The sequence below is a fragment of the Phoca vitulina genome, unplaced genomic scaffold, assembly GCF_004348235.1.
Source record: "Phoca vitulina isolate PV1807 unplaced genomic scaffold, GSC_HSeal_1.0 scaffold42, whole genome shotgun sequence".
Lineage (NCBI taxonomy): Eukaryota > Metazoa > Chordata > Mammalia > Carnivora > Phocidae > Phoca > Phoca vitulina.
Window position 1 is genome coordinate 15,452,243 of NW_022589745.1, and position 15,984 is coordinate 15,468,226.

Consider the following 15,984-nt stretch of genomic DNA (forward strand, 5'->3'; position numbering starts at 1 on the left):
GGCAGCAGGGATTTCTACTAAATCCCTCTTTCCTTTCCTTGATCTTTCCTGGGTTACATTGGCAAACAGCTCCTGCAAACTGCCGATACTGGACTGGTAGATCGGTGAAGGCTCAGTCCCTTCTAAATGCCATGCCCTGGTAGTCTGGTCTCTGGTTCAGACTTCTTCAAGTGCTGTAATCATTAACTCCTGCAGGAAGCTCACAAGACGGATTATCTATCAGAGCATCTGCTTCTGCTCAACTAGACACAGTGACTATTGAAGTCCTGAGATGGAGAGGAGTCAGGAAAGAGATGGCGGTGAGGGGGTGGCAGGACGGGAGCCAGGTGGTGGGGGGCTAAGGCTGAGGAGGGAGATTGGCCTGTGGAGTGCTGTGTCCCTGATTGCTGGCTGTATGATCGGCTCTGGCATCTTCATGTCACCACAGCGGGTCTTGGTCTACATAGGCAGCCCTGGGGCCAGTCTTGTGGTCTGGGCAGTCTGCGGTCTCCTGGCCATGATGGGTGCCCTGTGCTATGCTGAGCTGGGTGCTCTGGTTCCCAAATCCGGGGGGGAATATGCCTATATCTTGCAAATCTTTGGCTCCTTGCCAGCCTTCCTGGTCATCTACACGTTTGTGCTGTTGGTCAGACCAGCCGCCATCGCTGCTGTCTCTCTGAGCTTTGCTGAGTATGCAGTGGCTCCCTTCTACCCTGGCTGCTCCTCGATGCCCCAGGCTGTGCTCAAGGGAGTGGCTGCCACCTGCATCCTGTTGCTGATGCTGGTCAACTGCTGGAGCTCGCGGCTGGCCACCATGCTGACGAATGTATGCACGGTCGCCAAAGTGTTCTCGTTGTTGGTCATCGTGGGGGGTGGGGCTGTGGTGCTGGGCCAGGGCCATGGCTACACGGAAGCCTTTCTGTTTGCCTTCCACAATACCACGCAGCAGGCCGGGCGCATCGGCATGGCCTTCTACCAGGGCCTGTGGTCCTTTGATGGCTGGAATAATGTCAACTACGTGGTGGAGGAGCTCAAGAATCCAAAGGTGAGTCCATGATACTTCTTCAGGGCGTGAAATCTCCAGAAATCAGCAGTTTCAAGTATTGAGCTGACTAGGACCATGAGACGTCGGCTGAAAATGGGGGCTCCCTTCTTGCAGTCGTGAATGCCAGCCCACCATCTACCTTAATTTGTTTATGGAATTATATGAATAATAACTTCCCAAGTGAGCACGGAACTTTATAGGTCTCATTTGCCCTGTGAGGTAGGTACTCTGCCTCCATTTTTCACAGGGGAAAACTGAGGTGTAGAAAGGGGGAAGTGATTCTGAGGGCGTACGACTAGCAAGAGGCCATGCTTGATGACTCAGCTTGTTATCTATCTTGATAGCTGGAACATGTGGACTCTTGAGTTTGGAAATTAACTCTTTGCAGTAAATATATTTGCTTAGGTTACTACTTGTTTTCTTTTTCTTTCTTTCTTTCTTTCTTTTTTTTCCTGCAGGAGTCTTTAATTCTCAGAGGATGAGAACTGAGTCTTTTCCTCTACATCCTTGAGGCTGGCTCAAGGGCCTTTACATGTCTCAGCTCTCAGTAAAGGCTCCCTGGATGGGGGGTTTGGGAGAATTTGGGAGGAGAAGAGGAGCTTGAAGACTGAAGTCCAAGAGCAGAGAGAGACTGGGGTGAGGGCCAGGAGTCCTGGGATCTAGCTTTTATTCTTGCATGTAAATCCTTGTGCTTCAGTTCCTGGCCCGTAAACAGGATCATCATAGCTGCCCCATCCACCTCATGGGGCTTTAAGGTATCAAATGGCTTAAGGTATCAAATATAATCACTTGTGGATGGAGAATCAACAGCTGTAATTTCAGGTGAATGGTTAGTGTGGGCTCAGGTTGGCTCTGGGGTGGGGTGGGGGCTATAGGGAGTTCATGGGGAGTAGACTACTTTCTCTGAACCCAGGCCCTGAGCTCAGAGCTGGTCCAGGGAAAGAGCAAGGGGCCCAAAGATGAGTGAGACAAGCTCCCACGCCATAGAGCATAGATTAGCCAGCTTTTTCTGTAAAGGATCAGAGAGTTAATATTTTAGGTTTTGCAGGCCATGAGGTCTCTCTGTCAAGATTACTCAACTCTGTTGTAGCATGAAAACAGCCATAGGTAAACAGATGAGTGTGGCTGGGCTCCCAGAAAAGTTTATTTACAAAAACAAGCAGCAGGCTGGATTTGGTCCATAGGCGGTAGCTTGCTGACCTCTGCTGTGTATAGAGCATTTTTGACAAATGTGGGTTTCAAAGCAAAAACAAAACCATGCCTCTGAATGCTGGGCATTTGAAATGCTGGTTCTAACTCTGCCTTCTGAAGCACATGTTAAGTGTATCTTCGCGTCACACTTTTTTCTTTCTTTTTTTTTTTTTTTTTAAAGATTTTATTTATTTATTTGAGACAGAGAGAGAGAGAGCACATGAGATGGGGGAAGGTCAGAGGGAGAAGCAGGCTCCCTGCCGAGCAGGGAGCCCGATGCGGGACTCGATCCAGGGACTCCAGGATCATGACCTGAGCCGAAGGCAGTCAACTGAGCCACCCAGGCGCCCTTTGTCACACTTTTTTCAAGAAACTGCAGAACCTATGCCAAACCTGGGCCAGCCTTATGCCCAGAACCCTGGAATTTAAGCAAAGAGTTAAGGGGTTCAAGAATGAAACCAGGAAATCTCCCTGTTCTTGTGGTGCATCTTGGGGCTTTGCTGTCATAGCTCATTAGCTGGCAGGTGGGCTGTCCAAGATGAGTCAAGTTCAAAAGCATATGAAGTCCCCTTCCCTGTGACTTGGCATGTGGCTGGGTCGTGCATGATGAGTGCTTGCCTGCTGAGAGCCCCTCATGACAAGGCCCGCAGTGGGGGCAACCCAGGACTCTGCTCCACCGGCCCATCTTTGCTACAAGTGGTATCTTCCGGACCCAGGTAGAGCACACTTCCAGCACTGGGAAGATGAGGAATTCAGTGCCATGCCTACATGGCGGTTGGGGCAACTTCCTTTGCTTCCAGATCCCCTTCCGGATTTGAGAGCTGGAGGGGACGTGGAAGGACCCATTTTATGTGAGAATCCATTGCCGTCCTCCTGGCTTCCCTTGCACATGTCTGTCACGTGATCTGCTAGGTCAGCTGACCAGCCATCCTGGTTGCCTGGGGCTGAAGAGTTCCCAGGGATGCTGGACTTTGGGGGCTAAAAGCAGGAAAGTCTCAGGCAAACTGATGAATTGGTCACCCTACCTGGCCTCTGCCCTTAGAAGACAGGACAGGATGGGACAGAGGCTTGGATATCAGAAAGTTTGCCTCCATTTTCTGCTGCAACTCAGAGAAAAGAGATCCCCAGGAGAGCAGTCAGGCAGGCCTCCCGTAAGCAGAGGGCTAGCGCTGAACCGTGAAGGGCTGATGAGGTTTGTGGCAAAACAGCCACATAGAAGCAGTGTGAACACGAACCCAGAGACCCGAAAGAACAGGGCATGTTTGTGTCTCAAGGACATTTGAAGGGGGCATGAGGACAGGCCCAGAGATCACTACTCTGTCCTCAGTGCCCCCATGCCCTTCTTCCCATGCTTCCCTCCAGAGTTTTCTGTGGGGAGATCTTAGCCCTGGCAGAAAGCTCTGGAAATTGCTTTTTATATAATGTTGAAGAACAGAAGATACGCTAACCAGGGGCAGATGCTTAAATGGGGGAGGGTCCTCCCTAGTGGTGGGCCAAGGAGGTCTGTGTGGGCCTGTGGTACAGCCCTCCCAGGGACAGCACTTGTGTCACGTCTGGCGGAGACCTCCCTGCCTCTTGGTACGGCATGACCTCTTCTTTCATGCTACAGTGTGTCAGTAACAGCAATGCCGGGTTCTGGTGTCCTGTTTGGTACTGAGGGGAGAGGCTCTGGACTCCTCAGTGCTTGCCTGCCCCCCAAAAGGTAAGCCAAAGGACACCTAGAGAAAGCCCTCCATGAGGCTGGGGGTGTTGTAGCATGCTTTTCCTTCTTTGAAGTGTGCTCCTACTTTGGAGTCTAAAGATGTCTATCCAGGGTGCCCCACACCTGGGGAATGTTGAGTAGAGTTCTGTGGGTCCTGAGGGAGACCCCTTCCTTCCATTTGCTCCTGGCTCCAGAATGACAGCCAGGGCTGGCGGTGTGAAGTGGAAGGGAGTACATTCTGATTTACCCGGTTTTCATGGATTCCTCCATTTTTATTGGATGCCTGCTCAGTACCTTAATTTTATTGTTTTTAAAGATTTATTTATTTTAGAGAGAGAGCAAGAGCGAGCACGAGCAAGAGGGGCAGAGGGAGAGGGAGAGAGAATCTCAAGCAGACTCTGCACTGAGGACCCTGAGATCATGACCTGAGCTGAAACCAAGAGTCGGACGCTTAACCAACTGAGCCACTCAGCCCCTCATTACCTTTATTGGGAGACCGTGGGTCAGACTGGCACTTAGCTCCAACAGTCCAGACTGCTCCAAGTGCCCACAGCCCCTCTGTCCAGGCCCTTCTTTCCCTTCCTCTTTGCTGACCCTCACACCTTGCAGAGAGGCAGCGCAGTGGGGAGTCCCACTTTACAGACCCCCAATTTCCAGTTGAGGAGACTGAGGGGCAGAGTGGAACCCCTGGGAGTAATGGCCCTCAGTCTGAGCCTGAGTCCTAGAGACCCAGAAACTAGGCAGGGTTGGCCTGGTGGTCTTGGAATATTCCAGCTGGAATGATCAATGAACAGCCAAGAACGAAGATTTTTAACGTTCTTGTCCCTTCTCTGCGCCTCTGGTCTCACGGTTGCCCTTGCTGGGAATGCCTCCCATCCCCACCTGCCTGAATCTCTCCCATTCTTCAAGGAGAGCCCAACATAAGGCCCTGCTCATTCTGGAAGTTTTGGTGATAGCTCCTCTCCCCTTCCCCCTCTTGTCCCCCCCCTCTGTACCTCCCCTGCTCTGACTGGTTAGTGCCCCTCAGGGCCTCCTAGCACACCTGCTCTTTGTGTGTCCACGCCGTGGGGCTGTGAGCACATGGAGGAGGGGCACACCGCCTGAGTGGTCCCCTGGCATGTTCCCGTGGCCAGGATAGGCTCAGCACTGCACGGACGAGCTTGTTCTGGGGGCTTGAGAAGGACCTCGCCTGCTAACATGTGGCCTCTTCTTCCCGATCTCTGCAGCAAAACCTGGTGTGGGCGCTGATGATCGCCATCCCTCTGGTCACCAGCCTCTACCTCCTGGTCAACATCAGTTACCTGCTAGTGTTGTCACCCAGTGAGATCCTGTCCTCTGATGCTATGGCTGTGAGCTGGGGGTGAGTGCGTCGAGGGACGTGTTCCTTGGCCGCCGGGCAGACAATCCAGGTTGGGGAAGGATAGTGCCCCATGTGTATTTCAACTTGCCTCTAGATGTTTTGCTTGCTCTGTTTCCTGGTGGTTGGCCTCCAGTTTGCTGCTGGACTTCCTTCCCTTGATTCTTCTGTTGTCCTAGGAACCAGGTGCTAGGAGCCTGGGCCTGGCTGGTACCCTTGGCTGTCACACTCTCGACATTTGGCTCCGTCAATGGGACGTTCTTCGGCGGAAGCCGTGTGTGCTATGTGGCTGCAAGAGAGGGCCACCTGGTGAGAGATGGGGTCCGGGCTGGGCAAGGTCGGGGGGCCTGCAGGAGGGCATTGGAAGGACTGCAGAGGCTAAGCTTTCTCCTGCTTGAGCTTAGCTCTGAGCCCAAGCCAGGCCTGCCCCCTACAAGGCAGAGCCCTGTTCTTTCTAAGAATGGGATTAAAGCATCCCACACCTCTCCATTTAAACTCCAGTCCTTTGACTTCCAGGTTTTGGGAGATCACCATACTGGGTCACACTGTGGAGCTTGTAGGGGATGGGGATGTTTGTGCAGTCCAGGGGTGTGGGGGCAGCGGGTGAAGCCAGAGGAGCAGAGCCAATGTATACGCTCAGGGCCCTCCCCCCAGGGACTCTGTCCCTCTGGCAGCTTTTGCAGCAATGATGCTGAATAGCAGACAGCTCCCAGATCGTAGGGGCTTACAACAGCAAACATCTCATGTCGTTCATCAGTCCCTGGGTCTACCGTGGCTCTGCTTCAGGCTGGGGTTTGGGTTCAGATTTCCTCTTTCGGGACTGTGAGTCTGTTCTTGTCTCAGGGACCCAGGCCCAAGCATATTTTTGCCTAGAGCAGGTGGCAGGGTTTCAAGAGAGCAAGCCAAACCACACAAGCGTATTTTGAGCTTCTGCTGTATTACTCGTGTTCACATTTCGTTGGCCAAGCCCAGCATCAGTGGATGGGGAACTAGACAGTATTTCTCCCATAGAGGTGGGAGAGGGAGACTGATTATTTGCTGAGTAATAATACAGTCTACCACAATAACCCACAATCCCACTCCATGCTCTGTCCATAACTGTCCTACCCTCTCCTCCCCCCTCCTCTGTCTTCCTACCCTTGGTCCCTCTTCCTGTGTTGGGGATGAGCAATAGAAAGTGGAACCACCTGGCCAGGCACCTGCTTCAGCTCTTTACACTCTAGCCCACATCCTAAGCTATTTGGGTCTTGGCTGGCCTGGAGGGATAGGCTCCCCACGCTGCACCTTGGGCCTGGTTTCACCCCATGTGAGCCACAGAGACCTACATCTGGAAGTGGTGGAGACTGGGGACTGTTAGGTTGGGCCCACTGGAGTCCAGAGTGAGTTTGGCAGGGGAAGAGGCCTGGGAGCTTCCCAGGGCAGATACCTGCTGTGGCCCCCTTGGGGGGCGGCCTGACACCTGACTTTGCTCTCAGCCCCAACTTCTGTCCATGGTTCATGTGCATCATCTCACACCAACTCCGGCCCTGATATTTACCACCGCAGTGGCTCTGGTCCTGGTCCTCCCAGGAAACTTCAGCACCATCGTGAACTTCTTGAGGCAAGTGAGACTGTCTTCCCATGTTGGGTATCTCATGGCCCCTTTGTGTGCACACTCACATGCACTCATACACGTGTGTAGAAGTCCCCTATGTGTGCACACTCGCGCACATGCATGTGTATATATACATATGTGCATGCATGCTTCTGGAAGCCTGAGCTCAGGGCTCCCGCACGTGCACACACATTTCAGCCATTCCCTCCCAATTATATTTCCAAAATTAAATGTGGCTCCCTCCTCTCTTGCCCTGTTTCCCAAAATTCAATGAGGGAAATATTTCATCAAGAGGCAGACAAGCAAAAGGCTTGTATTGTCTTTGTCATTTTTTATTCTTCCTTGTTCCTTTTTTCTGTCACAGAGATCATGTTAAGGCTATCTTCAGGCTTTACTCCCCACTGCTTGTAGTTCTTGGCTGTGGTGTGATTTTCCCTTTGTCGTCTGATCTGTGCTCAGGACTCTGACCTAGCATATCTCTAGTGAACTCAAGGCAGACCCACAACCAAGCTGGGTAGGTATAATCAGTGATTGGATCAAAGTGGGGAGATGTTGTGACCCCCTTTATTAACTTCCCTGGGGCAGAAATGATGGGCTGTTGTGCTATCCAGCCATAATTTTTTTTTTATTTTTTATGTTTATTTTTTTAAAGATTTTATTTATTTATTTGAAAGAGAGAGTGAGAGAGAGAAAGAGCACAAGAGGGGGGAGGGTCAGAGGGAGAAGCGGACTCCCTGCTGAGCAGGTAGCCCGATGCGGGACTCGATCCCGGGACTCCAGGATCATGACCTGAGCCGAAGGCAGTCGCTTAACCAACTGAGCCACCCAGGCGCCCCATAATTTTTTTTTTAAAGATTTTATTTATTTATTTGACAGACAGACACAGTGAGGGAGGGAACACAAGCAGGGGGAGTGGGAGAGGGAGGAGCAGGCCTCCCACTGAGCAGGGAGCCTGATGTGGGGCTCGATCCCAGGACCCTGGGATCATGACCTGAGCCGAAGGCAGACGCTTAACGACTGAGCCACCCAGGTGCCCCATATCCAGCCATAATTTTATGACCTCATCTGAAGCAGGGTCAGTGGGTGTGTCCTCACACAGGCGAGTGAGCGCAGGGTCTGGGTGTAACAGGGATTTCTCAGAGTAATTCTTCACGTATCGTGTGCTCTCTTCCTTGTTGTCATAAGTATAATTAATCTTCTGGAACAGGATATAGAGTGCTTGATGTGACTTTCTTCAGAACATTAAGTAACAGACCTGGTTTTTTCTTTTTATCTTCTTCCCATGAGAAAAGATAAAATCTTTATATGGTGAGAATAAAAATCAAACCCATGCTGAGCCCAAGTTTTCTTTAGCCTGAGATTTGGGGGATATGACTGAGAATGTTCCAGCACAGAGTGAGAGTGTTAGGATGATCCATCCCAATGCGGACACGATGTCTCCCCATCTTGACTGCCTCAAGAGACAGCCTGGTCTGGACCCTGTCTCCAGGGTCAGATGAGGTTTTCATCAGACCTACGTCAGCCACTCAACTACCCACAGTGGGGAAGGCAGAGGCCAGGGGCTTGTCTGGGTGCTCAACAGCCTACCCAGTCACCGACTCTAAGGTAGGAGGATCTGCTAGGAGTGTGCTGGTCCCTGAGGAGAGCACAGACTTCTCTGAGCTTCCACCAAACTCTTTTTTTTGGACACACAGATGCTCCTCCCTCCCTTTGCAAACTGTCCTCTTCTGCCCAGCCAGGGGCAGTCAAAGAAGGCCCGATCTGAAGCCAGGTGGGGGCCTGGGCTTGTATATGTGTCACTTTGTGATCGAAGATGAAAGAGGTGGGAATACCCTCCAGTGCATTCTTGTCCTTCGTGCCCCAGCCTTGCCTTCTTTCCTTAGCCTGCTTAGACGAGGGGCTGGGGGTGGCTGAAAGGCCCCTGATGAGCTTGCACTTCTGCCCGGGTTTGCACCTACTAGGCCAGCCCCTCTTGCAGGCGCACCCAGGGCAGGGCCTGGTAGTGAGTGGCTTCTGTTTGCCTTTCAGCTTTCTTGGCTGGATCACCTATGGAACTACCATTGGCTGTCTCCTGTACTTGCGGATAAAGAAGAAGAATCTTCCTCGACCTTACAAGGTAGACTTTGGAATAAACACTGGGCTTTTTTCAAACCTAGACTCTTGCATGAGGCAGTCCACAGACTCATCTGGGGGCTAGCGAAGGAATGTGAGAGGTGGCCCCTGTCATATTTGGTAGAAAATTTCTGTATTTCCTGGGGGGGTGGGGAGGGAGCGCTGGATCACAGGGCATTGATTCTGCTTGCTGGGGATTCATTTCTCCTGGAGGACTCTGAGGGAGAACAACAGGAGACACATGCCGAGAGGAGGCTCACACACAGTAGGATTCACAAAGCATAGAGAAGATTGAGCTGGGTCCCAAAGCCCCGGCTCCTTGGATGGCCCCCTGTAACCTGGCAGGTGGCTTCTGTGGCTGGGCAAGGTATGATGGCAGGGACTGGAAGAGGGGAGCTGGTGGCAGGTGGACGCAACAGGCAGGCAGGCAGGAGGGACAGCGCCCAGGGGCCATACACCACGTCCTGTGCCTCTCCATCATCCAGGTCTCTGTGTCCATGGCAGGTCCCCACCATCATCCCTGTCATCATGCTCCTTGCTTCTCTCTACCTGGTGCTGGCACCCATCATCGACCACCCCCAGATTGAGTTCCTATACACCTTCCTGTTCCTGCTCAGTGGCATCCCGGTCTATTTCCTGCTTGTCTACTTCCAGTGCCGGCCCAAGTGGTTGCAGATGCCCACGCTGCATCTCCAGCTGCTCCTGCAAGTGGCTCCAACCGTGAAAAACGTTGACTAAACTGGCCACGTGTGCACTGTCCCTGCTGCAGACACCTCTATCCCCACTCAAGTGGTCTTGCCAGCTTTTCTGCAGGTTGGCTACGCATAATTCCAGGAAGTGACTGGAATGCTAAATACAGCTATGGTGAAGGTCTGGGGGGCATCCAACCAGGACAGCAGCCCCCTTTCTCTAAGAACTGCACCTCCGATGCAGGTGGATCTCACAGCCACCTTGGTATTACATGGCTGCCTCTCTGGGGATAGCTATTTGATATTCCAGGTGGGCAGCAATGAAATACATTCCCTTCTTTGGGGATTTTGGAGTTAGAATTCTGATGATTGCCTAATCTGAGGAACAGTAAATTCTGGGATCTATGTGGGACCATCTTCCATTATGTGGGCAGAGTAGGGAAAGCCCCTGTAGAGAGAGGAATGAACATACACAGTGAAATGGTGCTGAGAAATTATATGGTCCCCAAGAGCTGGGGGAATGACCTGAGCAGGCTGCAGTCTTGACCCCTGGCTGCTTTTCAGTTCTGGTGTCCGTCCTTCCAGGGACCATCTGCCATCTGACTGTCCTTCCTGCCTTTTTATTGTCTAGGACAACGTGATACCGTATAATAAATTTCCAATTTTGGCTCAGGTGAGTTTGAATGAGTTCTTCTTTCTTGCAAATGGAAAAGCTCTGGGTCTGACAAACCTTCTTCAGGAAGACATGAGACTTTAGTTCCTATTTAAAGCCTCCAAATGGCTTGAACAGAGAAAGAAGCAAGAGACAGACCCCTGGGAGGGAGGGATTTTTATTGGCTTTGGGTGAAAGGGAGGACGGTCACATTTCTAGAAGAAAGGATGAAAAGTTAGAACAGACCTCGGAAGGCTAATGTGGTTGTAGGACTAAAGAGAGGAAGGGCGCAGAGATATCAGGCTGCCCAGGTGAAAATGTGGGACAGGAAGGATGACAACAGTGCCTGGAAAGGCTGGGGGTGCAGCTTCTGAGTCCATCAGGGAGGGCACTCAAAAAAGGAGGGACAGGGATACTGCTCAGCATCTCTCCTTCCACAGCTGCACCCAGACACCTGTGTAGGGCTTTCCTTTTATCGCCCAGATATGGAAAAGGCTCCCACGAGCTCTTTCTGCTAAGTTTTCTTCTCCCATCAACCAATTCTCCATTTTTCCAACACCAACTGGGTGTCCAGTGATTCCGTTCAATTCTGACACTATCTGAGTTAATGCAGATCCCCAAAGCTAAAGGGCTCAGGCACCAGGGGCAGACAGCAGTCTCAACTCTTGGGTCCCCCAATCACCCATGCTTCGGCCCTACTTGGTTAAGCCCCTCCCTTCATGGTCGGTCACTTGCTAGAATGACTCAGGACCCTGGAAAACACTTTATTTACTATTATCAGTTCATCACAAAGGATTCAACTCAGGAGGAGCCCAGTGGAAGAGATGCGTAGGGCAAGGCACAGGGGCAGGGGTGCAGAACTTCCATGCTATGCTTTCTTTGGATACGTCACCCTCCTGGCACCTTGATGTGTTCACCAACCTGGAAACTCTCTGAAATCTGTCCTTTAGAGGTTTTTATGGAAGTTCCATTTATGTAGGTGGATCAATCATTGGCCATGGTGATTGAATTCAATCTCCAGCCCCTTGGCCCTCCCCAGAGGTCAGGACTGGGGTGGTGCTGAAAGTTCCAACCCGCTCATCTGTTTTGGACTTTCTGGAAACCAGCCCCCATCCAGAAGCTATGGGGCGGGGGGTGGGGGGTGGGGGTGGAGACCAGCCACCAGTCATCTCATTAGCATATAAAAGACACATCACTCCAGAGATTCCAATGCTTTGGGAGCTGTGGGCAAGGAACTGGGGAAAAAAAGACGTAATACTTATTTTTTGTTATACCATCCTTCTGAACTGTGAACTCTTTATCAGTGCTGTTCCTGAGGACACATTGCCTGTGAAATTCTAGGAGAATCTTCATATCCTTTTCCCCAGCAGCACAGCCTAGCTTAGAGAAAAGAAAATTATAAGAGGCTGGGTCTATCCAGTTCCTTGTCAAAGGAGACCATGGATCAGGCTGAAAGTCCCCAGGGAAAGCTCTGAACACCTGGGGAAGGAATTAGTCCTTTCCTCTTCTGGGTCCCACCGAACTGTGCTCTTGTCTCTCGTGAACCTCACCGGGCCATGTACCCTAGTGATTGGTTGCATGTCGTGCTCCCCCCCTGGGCTGTGGGTTTGGTGGGGGTGGGTTGTTCTTAGACACGCTTGTACATCCCTCATTTCCTCTCATGCTCCTGGGCTCCTTGCTGACCAATAACGTTTAGTGAATCAAAATAATGAAATATTTGTTGAACCATGAGGGAATGCATCACACTTATATTTTTTAGAATTTGCATGCATCGCTATCTTCCCCATAGTGCCTCCTCTGCCTTGGGCTCCCGGGCTCTGTCCTGAGAAGGTTCTCTAAGGAGGAGGGACATCTCCCAAGTCTTGAGCAGTCACATCCAGCTGCCAGTGGATGCATGCCTAGAGGTGGAAAACAGAGAGGGGAGCTGAACTACCCCAGGCTTGGCCTTGGATCATGCACTCCAGTTAGGCTGTGTCTCAGTTTGTGACTCAGTCTTCTCATCCTTCCCACAACCAACTGCCTTTTGGCTAACCGTCCTTTTGTGATGGTTCAAAGGGTCCTCCAGGCCAGGCTTGGGGAGGGCAGCTTCCTGCTCCTTGCAATTTCCCAGGACATCTTCCCTGAGCTCCTTTTCTGCCCCAGACCCCTTCCTGGGCCCCAGAGTAGTAGTGGGGAATGATCTTAGATGGAAATCTGAGATTTTTTTTTTTTTAAAGATTTTATTTATTTATTTGACAGAGAGAGACACAGTGAGAGAGGGAACACAAGCAGGGGGAGTGGGAGAGGGAGAAGCAGGCTTCCTGTGGAGCAGGGAACCCGATGCGGGGCTCGATCCCAGGACACTGGGATCATGACCTGAGCCGAAGGCAGACACCTAATGACTGATCCACCCAGGCACCCCGGAAATCTGAGATTTCTTAAGAAATTAGTATACTAGACTTCCTTCCTCTGAGTTAAGAACATGATTTCTATTGTTACTTATCGTCTATAATCAGAGATGACATAGTAAGTGTCATGATGCTGGCCTTTGGATTGGAGAAAAAATGTTCTGAGTCTTGGGGACCAGGTTCGGAGTCCTCATTGTTCCTTCTAGAGAAGCAATAAGTTCCAGGAAATGTGTGGGGAAGGTGTTGGCTGGGGGCAGGGCTGTGTTCTTTAACCCTAGGTCCGCCCAACAGCATCTGGATGTTTCTGTTTGGGGCAGAGCCTGGCTACTCCCAGCCATAAGCACTTAATTCTTTGGACTTCCTTTTGACCATTTACAATGTCTTCTGCTGAATACTTAGAATGGGGGAAACTGAGTTTCAAATTAATACATACAAATGAAAGTCATGGTTAAATTTTCAAACACTACAAAGGGTACAAAGTAAAAGCCAACATTTCTTACTCCACACTCCCCATTTCCAGTGCAATCAGTTTCCTTGCTTACTTCCAGAAAGCTTCTGCACATGCACGTAAACCATGGTAGAGTCCACTGCTGCTTTGCTCATTAGAGTAATCACGACCTCTTCAGTTCTACCTGTTGAGGAGAAGCAGTTCTTTTTCCTTATCTCTGTCCCTAGACCAGGGTTCTGAGTCCCCTACTGTGGTGGTCATATACTGTTCATTATCCTTTAGCTCTCCTTCTGACCACATGGTAGGATTGCAGTTCCTGTCCCCTTGGAGTTAGATGTGACCATAGGACTTGTTTGGGTCAATAAAATGTGAGTTGAAATGATGTACGTTCTTGCTAGGGTGAGGCTTCAAGAGCCAGTGCACAATGTCCTGCATTTTCCATTTCCCTCTGCTTTGGGGCCTGGCAGTGTTCTCATGGCTGCTCTGTTGGCCTGGGTCCTGATATAACAATGGTATGGAAGAGGCCAGCCCCCAGCCAACCCTACGTGGGCATGTAGTGTGAGCAAAATTAACTTTTGTTGTTTAAACTACTGAGATTGGGGGATGTTTATTACTGCAGCATAATCTAGCCCATCCTGACTGTTCATCACTCCTCCACTCACGAGTCTTACAAGTAAGTGCCCAGGACTGCTGACCAATTGAGCTGGGCCTCAATTTGAGAGTTGCCAAGGAAAGCACATGTGATGTGAGCTCATCCTCTCCCCCGTCTCTGGGCTGTCTCTCCTCCTCCCTCTCATGTCATTCCTGTCAATCCTCGTCTGCCTTCCCTGTCCTTCTCCTGCTGGCCACCCCTCCTCCCATCCCCCCTCCTTTTCTTCTTTTACTTTCCACAGTCACACGGTCTTAATTTGCCTCAAGGGGAAGAAAAACTGGTTCTGCAAATACGCCTAAAAGAAATTTTGCTAGTGAGGGCTTTTGAATCTTTGTTCCTGTTTGGGTGTGCACTGAAGAAAGAAAAACTGTCCAGCCCAGCCCTTGGGTACCAGTAAGGAAGACAGAAGGAGGTAAACACACATACAAAAGCCAGCAGATTATTACTTTGAGACATCACCCCGATGCAAACAGATAAGCACATACTAACACCATCCCGTTTAAAATAGCAGTGGGCTATACTCTAGATTTTTCTAAAAATTCCTTAACAGTTAATGTGGGAGAGCTTTTTTATATAAGACTTTTTTTTATTAGCACATCTCTTTTTAATGGATGCTTAGTATTATTGGCTTATTGTTCATGGGTATTCCCTTGTTTCCACTTTATCATATTACAAGCAAAGCTAGAGGGACCACCTTCCTATATAAAAAAGTGATGATCCAAAAATAGATACCCTCTTTCTTCCTGAATCATCATTGTTTCCTCTATGTTATAGTCATCCTCCTGAATTAGTATTTGCCATTATTTTTTCTATAAATGAAATCTGTGTTTTAGGTGTAGGAAGATATATCTAAACCATAAAGTTATTGTGACATGGACCGTGAACTTTGTCAACTACAGAGTGTCTGTGGAACATAGATGCTCTTAAATTATCGTTGTTGATTGGTTTCATTTATGTAAACTCTGGACTGAAACTTTTTGTAAAATGAAGAATCTCAGAACTTTCTTTAAAATATCTCTCACACTGACCCGCAGAATGTGTCATGTAATCAGGACTCTTGGGAGTGAGTATAAAGCATTTGGGAACCCTTAAAATAGCTAAATAAATTAAAGAAAAACATTTTGCAAGCCATCTCTGACTATGTCCCCTTAGGAAACACCTTTTTTTGGAATAAAGTTTAGATTTGTATGTCTACGTTTTTCATTTTAGACCCAGAAATGCTATACAATTTTTTTAAGGTAGAAACTGATTGATGTTCTATATATAAAAGAAAGGTCAGAATTTTATTGCTTTGGTCCAAAGGCCTTTTCAAGCCCTTCAGAAAAAATGCCAGAAACAAAGCTATCTTTAAAACATAACACAAAAGTAGAACAGAAAAGACAGATTTCTGAGTGTAAGAGCAAATGGCATCTTTAGACCATTTCCCATTTCGGGCTATCAGATCAGTCTATCACCAATGCCCGGTGATCTGATCAGAGATGAAAAGGCCGAGAAACAGGTGGTGAGACAGGAGCCGAGTAGAAAGATAGCCACTTGTCACTGGGTCTCCCAGGCCTGTCCTGGGCCCTCCCTCCGGCCCTGGGGGCTGTGAGAGGGACACAGGAGCCTGGGTGACCCTGAGTTACTGCTTTCACACGGCGACCCTGCTCCAGGGGCCCCATCTCTGGCTGGGATTCACTGATCGTGGCTCTGCTCACGACTGTTAATTGTCACAGCCCAGGGAGTGGCCCCATGAGTGCAGCTTGGGTAACTTGGTGAAAGTGTTATGATTCATGGAAATAGGGAAGAGGGACAGATTTGGAGGAAAGGGAGGCTTTAATTTTGCTCAGTTTGGAACGCCATGGAATTTTCTTGGGAGATAGTTGGGTGAGTTTGCATATCTGGAGCTCAAAAGCCTCGGCTAGAGAGTAAAGGTGGAAATCGAAGCCACGGGAGCGAATAAGAGAGTTGAAGACAGAAGTTTTTGATGCCACAAATAAGCTATTGACTGACCAACCTCCTAGAAATCTACCAGGCCTGTTTTAATAGTACCCCCCTATCCTCTACCACATATACACATATGTGTACTTCTCACATTCGGGTCCCAACACCCATACCTCATGCTGAAGAATTGAGTGGGCATCACTCAGAGGAGCTCTTAGAGAATTTCCCTTAATATAGGGGTGGGGGCTTGGTC

The 15,984-nt window shown here is 49.8% G+C and overlaps 1 protein-coding gene across 1 annotated transcript; it reads left to right on the forward strand.

The window, feature by feature from the left end:
* The first annotated feature begins 271 nt into the window (after positions 1-271).
* LOC116648210 (b(0,+)-type amino acid transporter 1-like) lies at positions 272-9,718 on the forward strand. The gene is made up of 6 exons (XM_032430059.1): positions 272-1,024; positions 5,144-5,277; positions 5,454-5,583; positions 6,750-6,874; positions 8,897-8,984; positions 9,485-9,718. Exons 1-6 carry the CDS (start codon positions 272-274, stop codon positions 9,716-9,718), a joined length of 1,464 nt encoding a protein of 487 aa, XP_032285950.1.
* Positions 9,719-15,984: the final 6,266 nt, after the last annotated feature.